This window comes from Salmo salar, chromosome ssa11 (genome assembly GCF_905237065.1).
Source record: "Salmo salar chromosome ssa11, Ssal_v3.1, whole genome shotgun sequence".
Lineage (NCBI taxonomy): Eukaryota > Metazoa > Chordata > Actinopteri > Salmoniformes > Salmonidae > Salmo > Salmo salar.
In genome coordinates, this window is record NC_059452.1 from 86,887,868 (window position 1) to 86,910,161 (window position 22,294).

Genomic DNA, 22,294 nt, shown 5'->3' on the forward strand with positions numbered 1-22,294 from the left:
GGTAAGACATGCACTCAGTAATAATGACAGTGTCTCTTCAACATTCCTTGGTATCATGTGCGTGTGTGTATTCGTGTGTGTGTCCATGCTTCTGTGGCTGTGCATCCGTTTGCCCATTGGCTCATAACGAAGTCCTGGGGACTACAGAGGACCCTTTTGTACTCGTGTCCAGGTTTTGGATTTCACCTGTGGCTCTGAGATTCTGTTCAAAATCCTCCCCCCACTTTCATAACAATCATCACAATTCCGATAGTATTAACACTTCTAGTCCACATACGAGCAATGTCATGTTCTAAAGGGTAACACTCAGACTTTAATCAAAATATAGAATATATTGTAAAGTGCAGTATGCCTGTTTTGATATGAATTCATATATAGGAAGTGGAAAATAGTGTGTCTGCGCATGCGTCCCCACCTCAGGGTGTGTGTGTGACATGCCTGGTATCCTCTGATCTTCCTGGTCATTGCCCCATTGTTTGTTCTGATTGGCCAGTGTCTGTCCCTCACCTCAGTTTTACTGCCGCTCAGCACCTGCCTCTGCTTTGTGTCTCAACATCCAGGTCCAAAGATCGCTGGCTGCAGTGTTTGCTCTAGCTCTTTGCCGTTGCCCTGAGGGGGATCCCGTTCTGTTTCCTGTAGCTGCCCATGACTTTGCTTCCCCCACCTCCTCACACCCCACCTCTGGGACTCCACCTGCTCTGCTCCACTCCTGCCTTCTACCTAGGAGTCTCAGGAGCCCCTCTGTCTGGGTCTGCGTCTTGGTGTAAGTGTGTTTGCCCAGACTGAAGCGCAGTTCCGTCTCCTGGATTTACTGTAGTTCAACTCAAAGGGAGGGCGTGTTGAGTGAGAGAAGCGGGTGTCGTTGGAGACATCCTTAGGCCTACTTCCTGCCCGTCTTTGTACCTGTCTGTGTTCTGTTGAAGGGCTTTGACTTTCCTGAGGGACTCCGATATCATTCTTCTCACTGAGGTATGTGACTGGACATTATTTGCTTTTCTCCAATGATACTGCTGCTAACAATTAAGTGAACCTGTGCCTGGGGTCTGTCTAGAACGGGTCTGTTGACAAGTTCAGAGACTTCAGAGATACAGTATTTGGCTATTAAGGAAAAGCTGATCAGTTAATCAAACTGACATACAGCATCCTAATGAATTTGAACATAATAAACCACTGGGCACAGACGTCAATTCAACATCTGATCAACGTTGGTTTAACATAATTTCATTTAAATGACTGTTGCAGTGACCGTAATACCGCCACACCGGCAGTCACAGGTCATGAAGACATTCAAATTCCACGTGACCGTTTAGTCACGGTAATTAGGCTTCTTCAAGCTCTGATGCTGCTGATGGTCATTACTAGCCTACCAAACTTGATAACTGCCTGGTACTCAGCACTCTATTGTCTCTCTAATCACTCTGACATCAATGCAAATGTATTACAAAATCTAATCAAACAGTTCATTAGAGCGGATGAGCTCATGTTGCGCAACATTTCAATAGGCGGCTATGCAATTGCGCGAGAAAACAGAGTGATGGCCTCTACTAAAAAGAAGAGTATCAGCTTTCTATAGGCTAGGCCTACTATATTTCTTTTTCAACTTTTCTAATGTTAAGCACATTGCTTATATTTAAAACAGGAGTATAGCCTACCTGGCTGGCATGAAAATGAACCATGGGTAAAATAGTTCTCCATTCGCTATTTAAGTACATAGATGACATGTATTTTTTTCCAGCCGCCCCTGTTTCGATACAGGTGCATGATAATGGTCCATTCTAAATCAAAACAAATTTCACACATATACTAAATAACATATGTAAAGACAAGATTAAGTCTGATGGGTGACAATATTAGCCTATCACTTGTGAATGATATATTATCATTTGTGAATGATGCCCAGCAAAAGAAACAATGCCTTTTGTGACTTTTTCTAATCATAGTCACACACTGGGGCGGCAGGTAGCCTAGTGGTTAGAGCATTGGACTAGTCACCAAAAGGTTGCAAGATCGAATTGTCGAGTTAACAAGGTAAAAATATGTCGTTCTGCCTCTGAACAAGGCAGTTAACCCACTGTTCCTAGGCTGTCATTGAAAATAAGAATTTGTTCTCAACTGACTTGCCTAGTTAAATGAAGGTAAATGTAAAATTAAAATAAACACCTCATGTAGCCTAACCATAGGCCTATGTGTTTTAATAAGGTTTGTATCACAACTGAAGTGGCCAAATAACTTCTTAAAATGAAGCACATTAATCCTCTTTACAAGGGGTGTAGAGCCTAACTGGCATACATAAGCAGCGTGTGAGTTTCAAGTTTAAAAATGCAAATTTTATATTAAAAGCATTACATGCATAATTGCATTTGCAGTCACTTTTGATAATGGTGTTTTACGCTAATGGAACAATCGCGCTTCTGGCTTACTACCATGTGCACATTTTTGTGCTTGTAATGTGAAGAAATAGCCTAATAGTTTAACATTTTAAGCTAAACATTCTGATCTGCTGCATCAGCCACATTGTGTAAAAAAGTTTTTTTTTAATGCTAGTAGTTGTATTCATTTTGGATCTATCGCATCCCACAACTGTCCCAGACTATGTTTGGAATATTTATTTCTCGCACAGAATAGAATAGGTTAACCTCTTACATCTAGACGTTCCGCTAGCGGAACACCTGCTCCAATATCCAATGATAGGCGTGGCGCGAATTACAAATTCCTCAAAAATCCAAAAACTTCCATTTTTCAAACATATGACTATTTTACACCATTTTAAAGACAACTCTCCTTTATCTAACCATACTGTCCGATTTCAAAAAGGCTTTACAGCGAAAGCAAAACATTAGATTATGTCAGCAGAGTACCCAGCCAGAAATAATCAGACACCCATTTTTCAAGCTAGCATATAATGTCACAAAAAACAAAACCACAGCTAAATGCAGCACTAACCTTTGATCTTCATCACAACCCTAGGACATTATGTTATACAATACATGCATGTTTTGTTCAATCAAGTTCATATTTATATAAAAAAAACAGCTTTTTACATTAGCATGTGACGTTCAGAACTAGCATTCCCACCGAACACTTCCGGTGAATTTACTAAATTACTCACGATAAACGTTCACAAAAAACATAACAATTATTTTAAGAATTATAGATGCAGAACTCCTTTATGCAATCGAGGTGTCCGATTTTAAAATAGCTTTTCGGTGAAAGCACATTTTGCAATATTCTGAGTAGATGGCTCGCCATCACAGGCTAGCTATTTTGACACCCACCAAGTTTGACCCTCACCAAACTCAGATTTAATATAAGAAAAATTGGATTACCTTTGTTGTTCTTCGTCAGAATGCACTCCCAGGACTTCTACTTCAATAACAAATGTTGGTTTGGTTCAAAATAATCCGTAGTTATATCCAAATAGCGGCGTTTTGTTCGTGCGTTCAAGACACTATCCAAGGGTGACGAAGGGTTACGCGCCTGACGCGTTTCGTGACAAAAAAAATCTAAATATTCCATTACCGTACTTCGAAGCATGTCAACCGCTGTTTAAAATACATTTTTATGCTATTTTTCTCGTAAAAAAGCGACAATATTCCGACCGGGAGTCGTTGTTTTCGTTCAAAGACGAAAGAATAAAAACATGGGGTCGGCTCGTGCACGCGCCTCAGTTTCATTGTACTCAGATCGACCACTATCAAAATGCGCTAATGTTTTTCAGCCAGGGGCTGCAAAGACATCATTCAGCTTTTTCCCGCCTTCTGAGAGCCTATGGGAGCCGTAGGAAGTGTCACGTTACAGCAGAGATCCTCAGTTTTCAATAAAGAGAGTCAAGAAGCCCAAGGAAGGGTCAGAGAGGGCACTTCCTGTACAGAATCTTCTCAGGTTTTGGCCTGCCAAATGAGTTCTGTTATACTCACAGACACCATTCAAACAGTTTTAGAAACTTTGGAGTGTTTTCTATCCAAAGCTAATAATTATATGCATATTCTAGTTTCTGGGCAGGAGTAATAATCAGATTAAATCGGGTACGTTTTTTATCCGGCCGTGAAAATACTGCCCCCTATCCATAACAGGTTAACCTTTGTACTATGGGAGACAGTAGATTGACAGAGGCTAGTGCTTTTGCTGTTCATAAGGCCTACTCATCTTGTTGGCTGATGAAAAGTAAATGTGGACAGTTCTTCCAATATCTTCAATATGCACCTTGGAATTGGATAAGGAACCACACAGTTGCATCCCTGATGTGACTGTCTTCACTTGTAGCCTGTAAGAAAAACCCGATCATGTGATGGAGTGCACAGCACCTAGGGAGGAGGGCACAACGGCCACTGGCCAAAAAAAAGGCATGGATTGTTTTAGGGTGCGCTACGGCCACACAAAGGGGATGCAGCTGTGAAATTCTAGGCATTATCAAGTGCTTGTCAAATTGTGAATGAGTGACTGATGTAGTGTGTACAGCCTGTGCAAAAAACAAAGCAGAGCTCATGCCTTTCAAGCAACTTTTTTCAAATCATCATTAGTCTCATCATGCAGCCTTACAATGTATTAAAAATCAAAACATATAGCCCAACGTGTGTAGAACAACTAAAGTTACATTAATAACTAAATAAAACATATAGGAATTCCTATTTCTTTGTTAACCTCTCAACACAGAATAGCTGCATGTGCGCACACAAATTGTTTGGAGATAATATTCTTTCTATTTTATTTAGCTTTGTTCAATTGTATTTTTCATACTATAAAATAATGCCACGGAATTCTAAGCAAGTCTTGTCTGCTAAAAGAACTAGTGTAACCCACAGCCATTTGGCATAACTAGATCGGGACCTAACATTAGGACAACTCAGAGTATGCTATTCTGTTCTTCTGAAATAGACTACATTTTCTTCATATCATAGACCTGTCTTTACAATAAGGGATTTATTGTAAAGGTGTAGGCTGTATTACATGGATTTATTCGACTTTTTAAAATGTAGATGTTCCAAAGGTCTGCATCAGTGGCTTGTAGGCTATGCGTGGAAGCCAGGAGATGCTAAATGTGTTTATGTTAATTAACGGTCAATTACCGTGAGACCGACAGTTATTTACTTGACAATCACCGGCTGATGAAATTTCGTGACCGCCACAGCCCTACGTGGAAACAACGTTGATTCAACCAGTGTGTGCCCAGTGGGTACTTTGTATCAAAGTGTGTGTGTTCTGGTACAATGCAGGGAGTAAATATTCCCAATGTGAAAGTTTAAACTAAAACAAAAAGGAAAGAAATATGGGTGTGGAAAAGCATGGAATTGGGGAGTAGTTTTGGTGTTGTGGTAGGTGTGAGAGGGTGAGATTACTTTTTGACCTGTGGTTTGGAGTGAATTCAGCTGTTTATTTGGGAGTTTCTGCCAAAACAGATGGACATTGAACTGTACAATTTCATGGGGAAAAACTTGTCAGAGGAAGATACTATAAATATATATATTTATATTATCTTCTTTCTAGTATCTTCCTCTGACAAGTTTATATATAATAGTTTCTGTAATTCTAAGGCTTTCTATTTACTTGAATGTAAGGTGTGTGGACTGTGTATGAGGTTTTTGAGCTGCTGGCGGCCATCACAGAGGACCTAGAAAACTGATAAGACTGATAAGGAGACTGATAAGAGAACTTTGTGACTTCAGGCAGGCGAACATAATGTAGGGAATACCAGGTCTAATGTTCAGGGTTATGAGCGATCTCAAGTGTAGTGACTAAGTATGGATTATCAAGTGTATTTTGCTCTGGTACAAATGGTTGATAAGGAGTGGCTCTAATACGTCTCAACATGGCATTTACTCTACCAGTGAGCATAGAGTGGAAACTTACGACATAGCAGGTTAATGTACATGAGCTTTTACAAGAGCTTCATCCTTAATATCAGAAACTATAAATTTGACTCCTCTTTATGAGGTATATTGGACTTAAAATAAAATAAAAAAATTATAATAATTAATCTTTACTTAACTAGGCAAGTCAGTTAAGAACAAATTCTTATTTACAATGACAGCCCACCGAGAAACAGTGGGTTAACTGCCTTGTTCAGAGGCAGAACAACAGATTTGTACCTTGTCAGCTCGGGGATTCGATCCAGCAACCTTTTTGTTACTGGCCCAACGCTCTAACCACTAGGCTACCTGCCACCCCAGACTTGCCCTGATCAGATCTGTATTTTTTTTATATAAAAAAAATAAAATTCAAAGCCTCCTCATGGAACAAATTACACTGTAATAAAGAGGATTCATAGTTTATCTTCATGGACATGGCCTAAAATATTCCCGGATTATGCTTGATCTTCATTTAAAAATAGTAATCAAGAATCATATAATTTTTTTAAAATCAGGCCTACTCCGTGACTAATTTAACCTGTCTGTGAAACCTGTTCATAGAAACCAGCGCCTTGTCCATAACTCAACAGATTATCCCTATAAAGCCAATTCGAGCATTTCTGTATAAAGCTCATTAGATCACATCAATGCCATTTTCACAAAATGTTCACTTGAAAGTTAATGATTCTTGGTGTTCATTTAGATATCAGGAAGCTCATTTGCGTAGGGAACAGGCTTGTGTGTCTGTGTGTGCATGCGAATATGTGTGGATGATGATTAAAGAATTCTCACTCAAGTGGTCGTTGCCAAGGATACTACACCTAGGCCTACATTAGTACAACCCTGCAAGGCTCACCATGAACTTGTCATAAAATAATTATAGCTGTTCCACACTTGCTGTTCCACACACTGGTTAGAGTGTATAGACCTGCTGTAAATGAGACCGTTCCGCTCCCTTCGCTCTGTCATAACACGGTTACAATATACTGTAGCTGTACCACAAGTATGGAGAAATCATTATGGTCAGGAAGTTTCCCAACCTTGCTTCTCATCATTTTATATAATGAGTTTCACTTTGTGATTCCATTATTATTCAAGCTATTATTCCACATCAGCCATCTGTTTTTTCTCCCAGGTGTGATATGGGAGTGATGAGCTGAACATGGGGTCGCTACTGTCACAATTGGGTCTGGAGTGTGGGAGGAAGGAAGAAAAAGGTGAGTTAACTGACCTGCTGTAGTCTAGTCCCAGCTCTGGTGTGGAGAGCATCCCCAGAGTTTATTATTTTACTGCCACGCCTGTGATCCGACTATCTGTGTCCCAGCCCTTAAGGGGCTAAAGCCAGCATTTACTTGTGGAAAAGTTGAGCGGTTTATTGCCACACCTGTGATATTTAATTGATTTTGTTTCCACCTACAGAGGAAGAAAGACACCTGCGAGCAAATGACAGAGAATTCAACTTGTCTTACGAGTATGCTGTAAGTACTGCGGTCGATTACTCATTCCAAGCCATTGTTTACATTGTGTGTCTGCATGTTATGTTTTCATGTGTATTTGTCACAGTAACACATTCCCCTCTTGCTCCCCATGCAGGACAATGCCATTAAAACCTCCAAATACAATTTCTTCACCTTTCTCCCGCTCAATCTGTTTGAGCAGTTCCAAAGACTGGCCAATGCATACTTCCTCTTCCTCCTCTGTCTCCAGGTAACGTTTACACAGCCTTAATGCAGCCACACTAAGCCTTATTCTGTCAATGCTGCACAGGGCTGAGGCCTGTAGATAGTGTATTCGGAAAGTATTCAGACCCCTTGACCTTTTCTACATTTTGTTACGTTACAGCCTTATTCTAAAATGTATTAAATAAATAAAAAATGTCCTCATCAATCTACACACAATACCCCATAATGACAAAGCGAAAACTGATTTTTAGAAATGTTTGCAAATGTATTAAAAATAAAAAACAGAACCGTATTTACGTAAGTATTCAGACCTTTTGCTATGAGACTCAAAATTGAGCTCAGGTGCATCCTGTTTCCATTGATCATCCTTGAGATGTTTCTACGACTTGATTGAAGTCCACCGGTGGTAAATTCAATTGATTGGACATGATTTAGAAAGGCACACACCTGTCTATATAAGGTCCCACAGTTGTCAGAGCAAAGACCAAGCCATGAGGTCGAAGGAATTGTCCGTAGAGTGAGACAGGCACATGACAGCCCATTTGGAGTTTGCCAAAAGGCATCTAAAGGAACAAGATTCTCTGGTCTGATGAAACTAAGATTGAACTCTTTGGCCTGAATGCCAAGTGTCATGTCTGGAAGAAACCTGGCACCCTCCCTACGATGAAGCATGGGGGTGGCAGCATCATGCTGTGGGGATGTTTTTCAGCGGCAGGGACTAGTCAGGATCAAGGGAAAGATGAACGGACCAAAGTAGAGATGGATCCTTGATGAAAACCTGCCCCAGAGTGCTCAGGACCTCAGACTGGGGTGAAGGTTAACCTTCCAACAGGAGAACTACCCTAAGCATACAGCCAAGACAACGCAGGAGTGGCGTCAGGACAAGTCTCTGAATGTCCTTGAGTGGCCCAGTCATAGGCCGGATTGAACAGATCAAACATCTCTGGAGCGACCTTAAAGTAGCTGTGCAACCTGACAGAGCTTGAGAGGATCTGCAGAGAAGAATGGGAGAAACTCACCTAATACTGGTGTACCAAGCTTGTAGCTTCATACTCAAGAAGACTTGAAGCTGTAAATACACCAAAACGTAGAATCTGAGTGCAAATGTATATTTCTTCATAGTATCTACATAAGCTCCCTCATGCCCTGGAGCTGGCTGTAGGCCTATAATGTACTATATAATAGGGAGTAGCAGTACTAAATTGCAGCAGAAAGGTGAGTCCCTGCTGGTGATGTTTTGTCTCTCCTGGCTACTCTCAGCTCATCCCAGAGATCTCATCCCTGTCCTGGTTCACCACCGTGGTCCCCCTGGTCCTGGTGCTCTCCATGACCATGGCCAAGGACGGCAGCGACGACATAGTGAGCTCAACGTCTACTAATTACAGAATTAAGACCAGATACATAATATGGTCTGCATAGACCAGTTTTTTTCTGGTCTCCAGATCCTAATATTCCATCTCCTTCGCCTGTGTAGAACAGACACAGATGTGACAGACAGGTGAACAACCGGAAGGTGGAGGTCCTCATCGCTGGAGAGTGAGTCTCTCTTCCCTTAGCTCATTTCTCAGTGCTTGGAAAGTGCTTGTATGTCACAGATTAGCTCTCAAGAGGTCTGTATATTTGTTGTGTACGCATTAGGTGGTGATTTGTTAGTCAGTGTTAGCGTTCTCAAACACCAGATGTCACTCTAGGCTTGCCTTAGCGCAGCATCATTATGATCTTGCCTTTTTCAGACTAAGGAGTGAAAAGTGGATGGATGTTCAAGTTGGGGACATCATCAAGCTGGAGAATAATCAGTTTGTCACGGTAAGGTTGGAGGTGTCTGCAGAGGGTCAAAGGGCAGATGTACCACAGAAATACAATCAGCCAGTGTAGGTCACCAGTCATTCTACAGAATAGAAAATCTGACTAATTTATATTTCAAGTAAGTCATCATTTATGGGGTTTCAAATTAACATTCTATAGCTCTCTCTCTCTCTCTCCTCTCTTCTCTCTCTTCTCTATCACTCTCTCTCATCTTTATCACTCTCCTTCTCCAGGCCGATCTCCTGTTGCTGTCCAGCAGTGAGCCTCTCAACCTCGTCTACATAGAAACAGCTGAACTAGATGGGTGTGTCTGTTGCGTTCATGCATGCGTTTGTGTTTACCTTTGACACCAAAGATATTTCACTGCCTTTCTTAATTGTATGAGCTCTTCCTCTTTCTCTGTTTCTCTCATCCTGCCCTCCTCCTCCTTTAGAGAAACTAACTTGAAGGTGAAGCAGGCCCTGACTGTGACAGGGGAACTGGAGAATAGCATAGAGAAACTGGCCAACTTCAACGGTAAAACTGGAAAAATGTTTAGATTATCATGGCTTAAAAGTCTAGATCTTATGAATCAGAATATTCTTAACTGTTGTACAGTCCCTGAACCTCTCTGTCCCTGTGTAGGCGAGGTGCGCTGTGAGCCACCCAACAACCGCCTAGATAAGTTCACTGGCACCCTGACTCTGAAGGGAGAGACGTACTCCCTGGACAACGAGAGGGTCCTGCTGAGAGGCTGTACTCTGAGGAACACCCAGTGGTGCTTCGGCCTGGTCGTCTTTGGAGGTGAGTCTCAACGGTCCACATAATGGCAGAGAAATGACCGAAGACTTTCATGAAAATATCCACAACTGATGATCAATCTATTCCCTCTTCCAGGTCCAGACACCAAGCTGATGCAGAACTGTGGAAAGACCACATTGAAACGGACCAGCATTGATCGCCTCATGAATGTTCTGGTGCTGAGTGTGAGTATGACTATACATACACACACAGTCATCACACACACACACTTCTTAACTGTCGTGTTTGGTCTTCCAGATCTTTGGTTTCCTGGCGGTTATGTGTTTAATCCTGGCCGTTGGGAATGGAATCTGGGAGTACCAGGAGGGCTCTAAGTTTGCTGCATTCCTACCCAAGCAAGAGGGGGTTAACGCTCCCTTTTCAGCCTTCCTCACCTTCTGGTCCTACGTCATCATCCTCAACACTGTGGTGCCTATATCCCTCTACGTCAGGTCAGTGCACTTCACATATTATCCAGTCATTCACTGCAGTTGCATCTCTGTGTCCCAATGTGTTACTTCTACTGTGCCTTTGATGACAGGACTACATCACCATGAATCATCAATGTGAATTGATTGCATTTCTCTCTCCCTCTCTCTCTTTCTTTTTCTCCTGTGTTTTGGGTGCAGTGTGGAGATCATTCGCCTGGGGAACAGTTTCTACATAGACTGGGACAGGAAGATGTACTATCCCAAGAGTGACACGCCTGCCGAGGCCAGGACCACCACGCTCAACGAGGAGCTGGGCCAGATCAAATACATCTTCTCTGACAAGACTGGAACACTCACACAGAACATCATGACCTTCAACAAGTGTTCCATCAACGGGAAGTCCTATGGTGAGGCCTGGCGCTGGAATACACACACTTAAATCAAATCGTATTTGTCACATGTGCCGAATAAAAGGGATGTAGACCTTAGTGAAATGCTTACTTACAAGCTCTTTCCCAACGATGCGGAGTTAAAAATACTGTACATATATTTTTATTTATTTATATATATATATATATATTCATAGTTTTGATGTCTTCACTATTATTCTACAATGTAAAAAATTGTTATAATAAAGAAAAACCCTTCAATGAGCAAGTATGTCCAAACTTTTGACTGGTACTGTATATATAAACACATGAGAAATAAAACACACAAGAATGAACCTATATACAAGGAGTACATTGCCATATCAATGTGCAGGGATGGATGGTAATAGAGGTCGATATGTACATGTAGAAAAAGGTCAAGTCGAGCACTATAAGCACGTATCATGTGTTTACACACACGGTAAGGCATACATTAATACACATAGGTGGCAATCATTCACTGTACCATGTAAGTGACAAAATGTGTTTCTGTTCTCCAGGGGAGTTGTTGGACTTTTCTGGACAAAGAGTGGAGATTAATGAGGTGAGAGGAGGAAAAGGGTGTGTTGGGTTTATGGATTTAATGTATGAAAGAAAATCTCTAAGGCCCTTTCTTTGGCAATAAATCCTTACATTCCGTGGCACTAACATTCCTAACCCTCACTCACTCTCTGGTAGAAAACAGAGAAGGTGGACTTCTCTTGGAACAACCTGGCCGACCCAAAGTTCTGTTTCCATGACCACAGCCTAGTGGAGGTGGTGAGGGAGGGCAACCCCCAGGTGCAGGCCTTCTTCCGCCTGCTTGCGTTGTGCCACACCGTCATGCCCGAGGAGAAGAAGGAGGGTGAGAAAGCGACTCCTGCTGGATTCACATATTATTGCATTGGTGTGGGTGACTATGGATGGAGGCTTGAGGTAGAAGTTGCACAGTGGTTGGGAGGACAACTTCTACTAGCTCCATAAACTAGACAAGGCGACTAGTAAATATCTTCCGTCATTGTGATCTTCTAGGTGAATTGTACTACCAGGCCCAGTCACCAGACGAGGGAGCTCTGGTCACAGCAGCCAGGAACTTTGGCTTTGTGTTCCGCTCTCGTACACCAGAGAGCATCACTGTGGTGGAGATGGGACAGCTGGTCACCTACGAGCTACTGGCTGTACTGGACTTCAACAACGTCCGCAAGAGGATGTCGGTCATCGGTGAGTCCATCCAACATTAACCGTTACGCCTTTAGAATTATAGGGGAATATGTTCTGAAACTGTAGCTATTTAGAATTATCTGAATGATATGGGAAGTTTGTTCAAACTTTGATGGCTTTATTGTAACCGATTTGCCATTGAGATTTAAGTTAACAAAACCTGATTATGTGTTGCGTGGCCCCTAGTGCGCAGTCCGGAGGGCAAGCTGACTCTTTACTGTAAGGGAGCAGACACCATCATCTTTGAGAGACTGAACCCTTCTTGCAGCAAACTTAAGGAGGTCACCACCGAACACCTGAATGTGAGTAGCCAGCCTCTGTGTGTGTCCGTATTTAGAATTCTGTATTTTTTGTGGAGCGTGTGAATATATGTAAAATCTTACACAAGATGAACTATATCCTGTATGTCCAACTCTGTACCTGTGTGTTAGATCCTAAATCTAAAGTAACTGTTCCATTGACAGGAGTATGCTGGGGATGGTCTGCGTACACTGGCTCTGGCCTACAAGGACATAGACCCAAAGTATATGGAGGAGTGGAAACTGCGCCACCATGAGGCCAGCACTGCCATGGACGAGAGGGAGGAGAAGTTGGATGCGCTGTATGAGGAGATCGAGGAAGGCCTGCTGGTGGGTAATACAGACAAAAGTATCATTACAAAAGTATAATTGTCCTACAAGACAATCCACTAGCACAATATCAACTGAATCTTTCATGTTTGTACCGGTATGTGTGTGTAGCTGTTAGGATCCACTGCAGTAGAGGATAAGCTACAGGATGGAGTGCCTCAGACCATTGAGAAGCTCTCCAAAGCCGACATCAAGATCTGGGTGCTCACTGGAGACAAGCAGGGTGGGTTATCTTCCTTAGAATATACTATCAATAGGCTACAATAGTTTTCTCTGGCACACCTTGATTCTCTTTTCTCTCTGTCGGAACAGAAACGGCAGAGAACATTGGCTACTCCTGCAACATGTTGCGAGAGGAGATGACCGAAGTGTTCATCGTGTCGGCAAACACAGCAGAGGAAGTCAGAAAGGAGCTCCAGTGAGGCACAGACAGACTATTGACAATGACTTTCGTAGCTTGACGCACCACAGTAACGTGACATGTAAAAGTATCTCTCTCTCCCTGACCAGGACCGCAAGGAGGAAGATGAGACCTGATGGACCAGAGGAGCCTACTGTCACAAAGAGTAGAAGTGGCCTGTTTTGTCTTTTAAAGACGGAGACGGTGGCGGATGAGCCAGTGGATGGAGAGTACGCTATGGTGATTAACGGACACAGTCTGGTAAGGACAAGGACTCTGGTGGGTCACTGGAAACATAAAACTTATATTCTGATTGACATATGTTGTAATCACTTTTTATAATCTTTGTTCCAATATTTCGTGAACAATCCTTCATTCATTTATCTCTCTCTTTCCACTACTCCCTCACCCCTACCTCCCCCTCTCCTCTCCCCTCACCCATACCTTCCCCTCTCCTCCCTCTCTCTCCCCTCACCCCTACCTCCCCCTCTCCTCCCTCCCGCCCTCCATCTCCCCTTCCCCCCCTCTCCACCCAGGCCTTTGCCTTGGAGAAGGACATGGAGATGGAGCTGCTGCGGACAGCGTGTATGTGTCAGACGGTAATCTGCTGCAGGGTGACTCCACTGCAGAAAGCCCAGGTGGTGGAGCTGGTGAAGAAGTACAAGCAGGCTATCACTCTGGCCATCGGCGACGGCGCCAACGACGTCAGCATGATCAAGGGTAGGGCTGCTTGATCAAGGGTCAAGCAGCTCCAATTATGAGCTGCTTAAACACTGTGAAGGTGTTGAAGGATCCTGATCCCTGATGCTAAATATTTGACTGCTGTTATGATTCCTCTAATCAACTCATACACACACTCATCCTCTCTATCTCTCTCCCACCACCCCTCTCCCTCTCTCTCTCACCACCCCTCTCTCTTACCCTCCCTTCCTCTCTCCCCCCTCTAGCTGCTCATATAGGAGTAGGTATATCAGGTCAGGAGGGAATGCAGGCGGTGCTCTCCAGTGACTTCTCCTTCGCTCAGTTCCGCTACCTGCAGCGCCTCCTGCTGGTGCACGGCCGCTGGTCCTACCTGAGGATGTGCAAGTTCCTGCGCTACTTCTTCTACAAGAATTTCACCTTCACCTTCGTCCACTTCTGGTACGGCTTCTTCTGCGGTTTCTCAGCCCAGGTGAGACACAGAAACAGAGGTGCATGCACAGAGACTTGCAGAAAAGTCATGCTTTAGTTTGTTTAGAGTATGACATGTTAATTCCTTTATAACTAGTGGCAGAAGTAGTTCCTGACCAGGAAACATACTGGGCTCTAATGGACTAAAGACAGTCATGTATCTAATGTGTATGATTTTCTGTTCCCCCTAACAGACTGTGTATGACGAGTGGTTCATCACCCTGTATAACCTGGTTTACACAGCTCTACCTGTGCTGGCGTTGAGTCTCTTTGACCAGGTAATCATGTCTCTTAGGCTTATGTTAGTATGTCAGTAATGTACGTCAGCCAATTATGTATGCCGATGCAAGTAAGTAGTATGTATGTAATCACATACACTGAGTATACAAACATTAAGAATTATCTTGCCAATGACATAGACTGACCAGGTGAATCCAGGTGAAAGCTATGATCCCTTATTGATGTCACTTGTTAAATCCACTTCAATCAGTGTAGATGAAGGGGAGGAGACTGGTTAAAGAAGACACTTGAGACATGGATTGTGTATGTGTGCTATTCAGAGGGTGAATGGGCAAGACAAAATATAACATTTTTAAAGGGGGTATGGTAGTAGGTGCCAGGCGCACCAGTTTGTGTCAAGAACTGCAACACTTCTGGGTTGTTCATGCTGAACAGTTTCCTCTGTGTATCAAGAATGGTCAACCACCCAAAGGACATCCAGCCAACTTCACACAACTGTGGGAAGCATTGGAGTCAACATGGGCCAGCATCTCTGTGGAACGCTTTCGACACTTGTAGAGTCCATACCCTGACAAATTGAGGCTGTTCTGAGGGGAAAGGGAGTGGGGTGCAACTCAATATTAGGAAGATGTTCCTAATGTTTGGTATATTCAGTGTCAGTGGTGGAAAAAGTACTAACTTGTCATACTTGACAAGTAAAGATACCTTAATAGAAAATGACTCAAGTGAAAGTCACCTAGTAAAATTCGACTTTAGTAAAAGTCTAAAAGTATTTGGTTTTAAATATACAGTACTTAAGTATCAAAAGTAAATGGAACTGCTCAAATGTACTTAAGTATCAAAAGTAAATGGAACTGCTCAAATGTACTTAAGTATCAAAAGTAAAAGTATAAACCATTTCAAATTCCTTATATTAAACAAACCAGACGGCACAAATGTAATTTTTTTATTGACGGATATTCAGGGGCATATTCCAGACATAATTTACAAACAAAGCGTTTGTGTTTAGTGAGTCCGCCAGATCAGAGGCAGTAGGGATGACATGGGATGTTCTCTTGATAAGTGTGTGAATTTGACCATTTTCCTGTCAAAATGTAACAAGTACTTTTGGTATCAAGGAAAATGTATGGAGTAAAATTATATTATTTTCTTCAGGAATGTAGTGAAGTAAAAGTTGGCAAAAATATAAATAGTAAAGTACAGATACACCAACTACTTAAATAGTACTTTAAAGTATTTTTGCTTAAGTACTTTACACCACTGTTCAGTGTATGTCTCCCTGTATATCTAGGATGTAAATGATCGGTGGAGTTTCCAGTACCCCAAGCTCTACGCCCCAGGCCAGCTCAACCAGTACTTCAGTAAGAGGGCCTTTGTCTACACGGTGTTACACAGTGGCTACAGCTCCCTAGTCCTCTTCTTCATTCCCTGGGCAGCCATGTACGACACGGTCCGAGACGACGGTAAAGACATTGTGGACTATCAGTCCTTCGCCCTGCTGGCCCAGACCTGCCTGCTCATCGCCGTCAGTATACAGGTAAGGAGAAGGGAAATAATGTGTACTTATGTTATCAAATTTGGGCATTTGTGGTGGTATATGAATGTTTCAACTGAGGCTTAAACCATATTTGCATACATACAGTTGAAGTTGGAAGTTTACATACACTTAGGTTGGAGTCATTAAAACTCGTTTTTCAACCACTCCACAAATTTCTTGTTAACTTCTATGGGCTATGTGGGACCTGCGGGACACAACCAGTGAAATATCAGGGCGGCAAATTCAAAACAACAAAATGTCATAATTCAAATTTCTAAACATACAACTATTTTACACCATTTTAAAGATACACCTCTCCTTAATCCAACCACATTGTCCGATTTCAAGCATACAGTTAGATTATGTTAGGACAGTGCCAACACAAGAAAAACCACACAGCCATTTTCCAAGCAGGAGAGGGGTCACAAAAACAAGAGATGCATCTAAAATGAAGCACTAACCTTTGACGATCTTCATCAGATGACACTCCTAGGACTCAATGTTACACAATAAATGTATGTTTTGTTCGATAAAGTTAATATTTATATCCAAAAAACCCATTTTACATTGGCGCGTGATGTTCAGCAAATATTTTGCCTCCAAAACTGCCGGTGAATCAGCACAACAATTTACAAAAATACTCATCATAAACGTTGATAAAATATTAAACTGTTATTCGAAGAATTATAGATAAACATCTCCTTAATGCAACCACTGTGACAGATTTCAAAAAAGCTTCACGGGGAAAGCCCACTTTGCAATAATCTGAGTACGGCGCTCAGAAAAATACATCAGGCAATACAGATACCCGCCATTTTGGAGTCATCTAAAATCATAAATAGCATTATAAATATTCACTTACCTTTTAATGATCTTCATCAGAAGGCACATCCAGGAATCCCAGGTCCACAATAAATGTTGTTTTGTTCGATAAAGTCCCTAATTTATGTCCAAATACCTCCTTGTTATTTGCGCGTTCAGTAAGCTACTCCAAATGTAGGAAGCGTACCGAAAATTTCAGGACGAAAAGTTAAAAAAAAGTTATATTTACGTTCGTAGCAACATGTCAAACGTTGTATAGCATCAATCTTTAGGGCCTTTTTAACATAAAACTCCAATAATATTCCAACCGGACGATTCCAATGTCTTGAAAAACGTTATGGAACACAGCTACTTCATCATGTGAATGCGCGCCAATGAACTCATGTCATTTTCTGAGTCACCAACTTCCCGGCCTTCTTGTTCGCTCTCTGTTCACTGCAAAAGCCTGAAACAAGGTTCTAAAGACTGTTGACATCTAGTGGAAGCCTTAGGCAATGACTTGAAAAGACTACAAGCATCAGATTTCCCACTTCCTGGATTTTTCTCAGGTTTTTGCCTGCCATATGAGTTCTGTTATACTCACAGACATCATTCAAACAGTTTTAGAAACTTCAGAGCGTTTTCTATCCAAATCCACTAATAATATGCAAATATTTGACTCTGGGCCCAAGTATTAGGCAGTTTACTCTGGGCATGCTTTTCATCTGAAATCGAAAATATTGCCCCCTATACCTTAAAAAGTTAACAAACTATAGTTTTGGCAAGTCAGTTAGGACATCTACTTTGTGCATGACACAAGTAATTTTTCCAACAATTGCTTTTCAGACAGATTATTTCACTTATAATTCACTGTATCACAATTCCAGTGGGTCAGAAGTTTACATACACTAAGTTGACTGTGCCTTTAAACAGCTTGGAAAAATCCAGAAAATGTCATGGCTTTAGAAGCTTCTGATAGGCTAATTGACATCATTTGAGTCAATTGGAGGTGTACCTGTGGATGTATTTCAAGGCCGACCTTCAAACTCAGTGCCTCTTTGCATGACATCATGGCAAAATCAAAACAAATCAGCCAAGACCTCAGAAAAAAATGTAGACTTCCACAAGTCTGGTTCATCCTTGGGAGCAATTTCCAAATGCCTCAAGGTACCACGTTCATCTGTACAAACAATAGTAAGCAAGTATAAACACCATGGGACCACGCAGTCGTCATACCGCTCAGGAAGGAGATGCGTTCTGTCTCCTCGAGATGAACGTACTTTGGTGCGAGAAGTGCAAATCAATCCCGGAACAACAGCAAAGGACCTTGTGAAGATGCTGGAGGAAACCGGTACAAAAGTATCTATATCGACAGTAGAACGAGTCCTATATCGACATAACCTGAAAGGCTGCTCAGCAAAGAAGAAGCCACTGCTCCAAAACCGCCATAAAAAAAGCCAGACTACAGTTTGCAACTGCAAATGGGGACAAAGATCGTACTTTTTGGAGAATTGTCCTCTGGTCTGATGAAACAAAAATAGAACTGTTTGGCCATGATGACCATCATTATGTTTGGAGGAAAAAGGGGGAGGCTTGCAAGCCAAAGTACACCATCCCAACTGTGAAGCACGGGGGTGGCAGCATCATGTTGTGGGGGTGCTTTACTGCAGGAGGGACTGGTGCACTTCACATAATAGATGCCATCATGAGGATGGAAAATTATGTGGATATATTGAAGCAGCATCTCAAGACATCAGTCAGGAAGTTAAAGCTTGGTCGCAAATGGGTCTTCCAAATGGACAATGACCCCAAGCATACTTCCAAAGTTGTGGCAAAATGGCTTAAGGACAACAAAGTCAAGGTATTGGAGTGGCCATCACAAAGCCCTGACCTCAAATCCTATAGAAAATGTGTGGGCAGAACTGAAAAAGCGTGTGCGAGCAAGGAGGCCTACAAACCTGACTCAGTTAACCAGCTTTGTCAGGAGGAATGGGCCAAAATTCACCCAACTTATTGTGGGAAGCTTGTGGAAGGCTACCCGAAACATTTGACCCAAGTTAAACAATTTAAAGGCAATGCTACCAAATACTAATTGAGTGTATGTAAACTTCTGACCCACTGGGAATGTGATGAAAGAAATAAAAGCTGAAATAAATCATTCTGACTTCTATTATTCTGACATTTCACTTTCTTAAAATAAAGTGGTGATCCTAACTGACCTAATTTTTACTTGGATTAAATGTCAGCAATGTGAGAAACTGATTTTAAATGTATTTGGTTAAGGTGTATGTAAACTTCCGACTTGAACTGTACACACTCTGGACTAATGTAAAAGGCATCTCTCTAAACACACACACAGTAAGAGTCTGAGGTAGCTGCATGTGTCTTTGTTAAAGCTGGGTCTGGACACCCACTATTGGACGTCAGTGAACCAGTTCTTCCTGTGGGGCAGTCTGTGTGTGTACTTTGCTGTCATATTCACCATGTACAGCAATGGCATGTTTCTCATCTTCACCTCCTCCTTCCCCTTCATTGGTGAGTAGTACCACTCAGCACCTGTCCATCCACCTCCTCTCCCTTCATCATTCATGTCTTTCTATCTGAACGTTTGGTCAGTGACACTATCTGTAACCATGTAGGTGAGTATCTGTCACTACAATCATCATCTGAATACATGTTGCGATGCTATACTCTATGTAACAGGCACAGCCAGGAACTCCCTGAACCAGCCCAATGTGTGGCTGACTATGCTACTCACCTCCATCCTCTGTGTGCTTCCCGTGGTGGCATATCGCTTCCTCCGCATCCTGCTGTGGCCCACTATCAACGACAAGGTCAGATGTCGAGGGTCAACTCCTTTGTAATTGACATTGAAGAATCACAAATTATTACTTCTCCCTCACTGTCTCTCTCATTCCTCCTCCTCCCTCTAGGTGAGGTACAAGGTGAGACAGGACAAGGTGCTGCCCCCTGCCCCTCGCCGTGTCCAAGCCCGCCGCGCCAGTACCCGCCGGTCAGGCTATGCCTTCTCCCACGCCCAGGGCTACGGTGACCTGGTGACCTCAGGCAAGTTCCTGCGGTGGACCCCGAAGAGCCGGCCAGCCCTTTTCTCCCAGACAGACTCCCCATTGGCCCAGACCCAGCCTCAGTTCTACCGCACCATCATTGAGGGGGAGGAGCCACCACTGAGTCCCTAGGAGTGATGACCTAACAGAGCACACAGTGTTCAGGCCATTAAGTCTGAAAATCCTCAATGAATCTATTCCTAAAAGAAATATCAAATGTCAATCAGCCATGTTTCTGTGAAACACTTCCACTGATGCGAGGATGTGTAACATTCTTGATCTGGATAAAAAGTACAAGGACAACCCCAAGCCTAAATTCAGCATTTAGTGCCAGGCTTAGTTTCAAGATGTATGTATGTGGAAGTACTGTACTTGTAACTGTAAAAAAAAATTTTTTTTTAAAGTATTGGTGATACAGCAACAAAATCATGCTGGGCATAAGTCCAAAATGATCATTATGTGACAATGGTCATAGTGGCGGTTGGTGCCGTTTAAGATTGGGGAGGACGATTCGTTTTTTTATGGCCTTATTTCTATTACAGCATAATATTGGATGACTGTCATTCATATTCCATTCACACAGCTCAATGTAACATCTATAGGTTTAGGCTGCTACATGATACTCTAGTTTTCCCTATACCCATCATGAGGTTGCTACAACCTAGCCTAGGTGCACAGGTCAAAATACAAATTGGAGTAATCAAGGTGACAGACAGTGCTTGCATCTAGCTGATCTAGGGTGTAATCATTAGTTCAAACTGTTGCAAATGAGAATTTCTATTGGACAAATTCAGGTAGGTTTATTCCCGTTTCGTTCCGTTTGCTTCTGTTTAAGATACGTTTTTCAACAGAATCGGCAGAATTAATACACCACTGATCACCTGCACACACAGCTCACTTTCATAGCAGCCACATACAAACAGCATCATCACTTTGCTCGTTGTATAAATCTTTCTCGCTTTTACGCGCTCTCCTCCTCTCACCTTTTCCCTTACACCCAGTTACACCGGTGGGCCCCGGTGGCAATAAAAAAAAGAAAAACGAAAGCTTACCTAGACTTGGAAGAGTTTCAGTGTTGGATAGCCTTAGCCAGCTAGCTAACATAAGTAGCATTCCTCTCTGTTTGAGCTAGGTGTTTGAGTAGGCTAAATTAGATGGCTGCATTAACTAGCTAAGAAAGTGAAAGTGTACAAATTACAACAAAATATAGCTCTCTGTTGCTTCTAATTTTTTTAAGAAATTAATTTTTTCAAAACTGTTCAACTATTGTCTTTCTGTTTGAGTCAACTACTCACCACGTTTTATACACTACAGGGCTAGCTATTTGTAGCTTATGTTTTTACTACTAGATTCATTCTCTGATCCTTTGATTGGGTGGGCAACATGTCAGTTCATGCTGCAAGAGCTCTGATTGGTAAGCCATCATAATTACTGTGTAAGTCTATGGTAGGGGGTGAGAACCATGAGCCTCCTAGGTTTTGTATTGAAGTCATTGTACACAGAGGAGGATGAAAAATAGCTGTACTCCGGTTACAACATGGTGCTACCCCAGAGTGTTGTTGAGGCTACTGTAGACCCTCATTGCAAAACAGTGCATTTTAATTTAGTGACGTAAATATATTTAATATAGTTTTATCTATAAAAGGATAACTTTTTAATGTTTCACAATAAAAAAAAAAAATGAAATTCACTGAGTAGGATGGTCCTCCCCTGTTTTATTATAGCTTTATCAATGAATTGTAGTTATTCTCGAGTTATTACTGTGTTATTATACAATTTAGTGAGACTTAAAGGGCCTTAAATAACATGATTTGAAACTTTTATACAAACTTTCTTTACATATTGTTCCACCTACATTGTAGTGAACTGTCTGTACTCAGGGTGTTGCATTGAGTTATGATATATTATTATTTGAGTGCATTATGTCAGGCATAGCCTGTTCTGACTTCTGTTCTGACTATGTTAGTATACCTTAGTAGACATATTTGTGTAATATTTGTTGGACCTACATGAGGATGTTGTATTTTTTTCTGGGAATAATATTGTATGAAAATATAAACATTTTCTCAATCGTTGAAACACAAATCATAGACTCTCTAATGTAATTTTAATTATGTAGCCTACTTTTTGAGCATTGTACTGCCATAATAAATGTTTGATATTTTTGTATTCCTTTTGTTGTTGTTTGTAATCGTTGGTCATTTTTTATAAGTAAATGGCCTACATTTCTATTCGCTGTTGTTGGAAACGGCTTGAGTGACAAGTCCTGCGCTCTGTGC

General features: G+C 42.0%; 1 protein-coding gene across 1 annotated transcript; it reads left to right on the top strand.

Moving 5' to 3' along the window:
• The first annotated feature begins 564 nt into the window (after positions 1–564).
• Positions 565–22,184, top strand: LOC106563214 (phospholipid-transporting ATPase ID). Its single transcript, XM_014128564.2, has 28 exons — positions 565–969; positions 6,982–7,063; positions 7,266–7,324; positions 7,440–7,553; positions 8,789–8,887; positions 9,003–9,064; positions 9,262–9,334; positions 9,568–9,638; positions 9,768–9,850; positions 9,959–10,117; positions 10,211–10,299; positions 10,373–10,566; positions 10,744–10,952; positions 11,474–11,517; positions 11,652–11,817; positions 11,985–12,173; positions 12,360–12,475; positions 12,638–12,802; positions 12,914–13,025; positions 13,115–13,220; positions 13,313–13,463; positions 13,739–13,922; positions 14,150–14,373; positions 14,567–14,650; positions 15,904–16,149; positions 19,347–19,485; positions 19,654–19,784; positions 19,884–22,184. The coding sequence occupies exons 2-28, from the start codon at positions 7,009–7,011 to the stop codon at positions 20,145–20,147; spliced, it is 3,588 nt and encodes a 1,195-aa protein (XP_013984039.1). The 5' UTR covers positions 565–969; positions 6,982–7,008; the 3' UTR covers positions 20,148–22,184.
• The last annotated feature ends 110 nt before the right edge of the window (positions 22,185–22,294 follow it).

Bases quoted from the DNA above. Each gene is read 5' to 3' on its own strand.
- LOC106563214 (XM_014128564.2), top strand. From the start codon at position 7,009: ATGGGGTCGCTACTGTCACAATTGGGTCTGGAGTGTGGGAGGAAGGAA. The intron at 12,476-12,637 runs GTGAGTAGCCAG...TTCCATTGACAG, and splicing joins TCACCACCGAACACCTGAAT to GAGTATGCTGGGGATGGTCT. The intron at 13,464-13,738 runs GTAAGGACAAGG...CTCTCCACCCAG, and splicing joins TGATTAACGGACACAGTCTG to GCCTTTGCCTTGGAGAAGGA.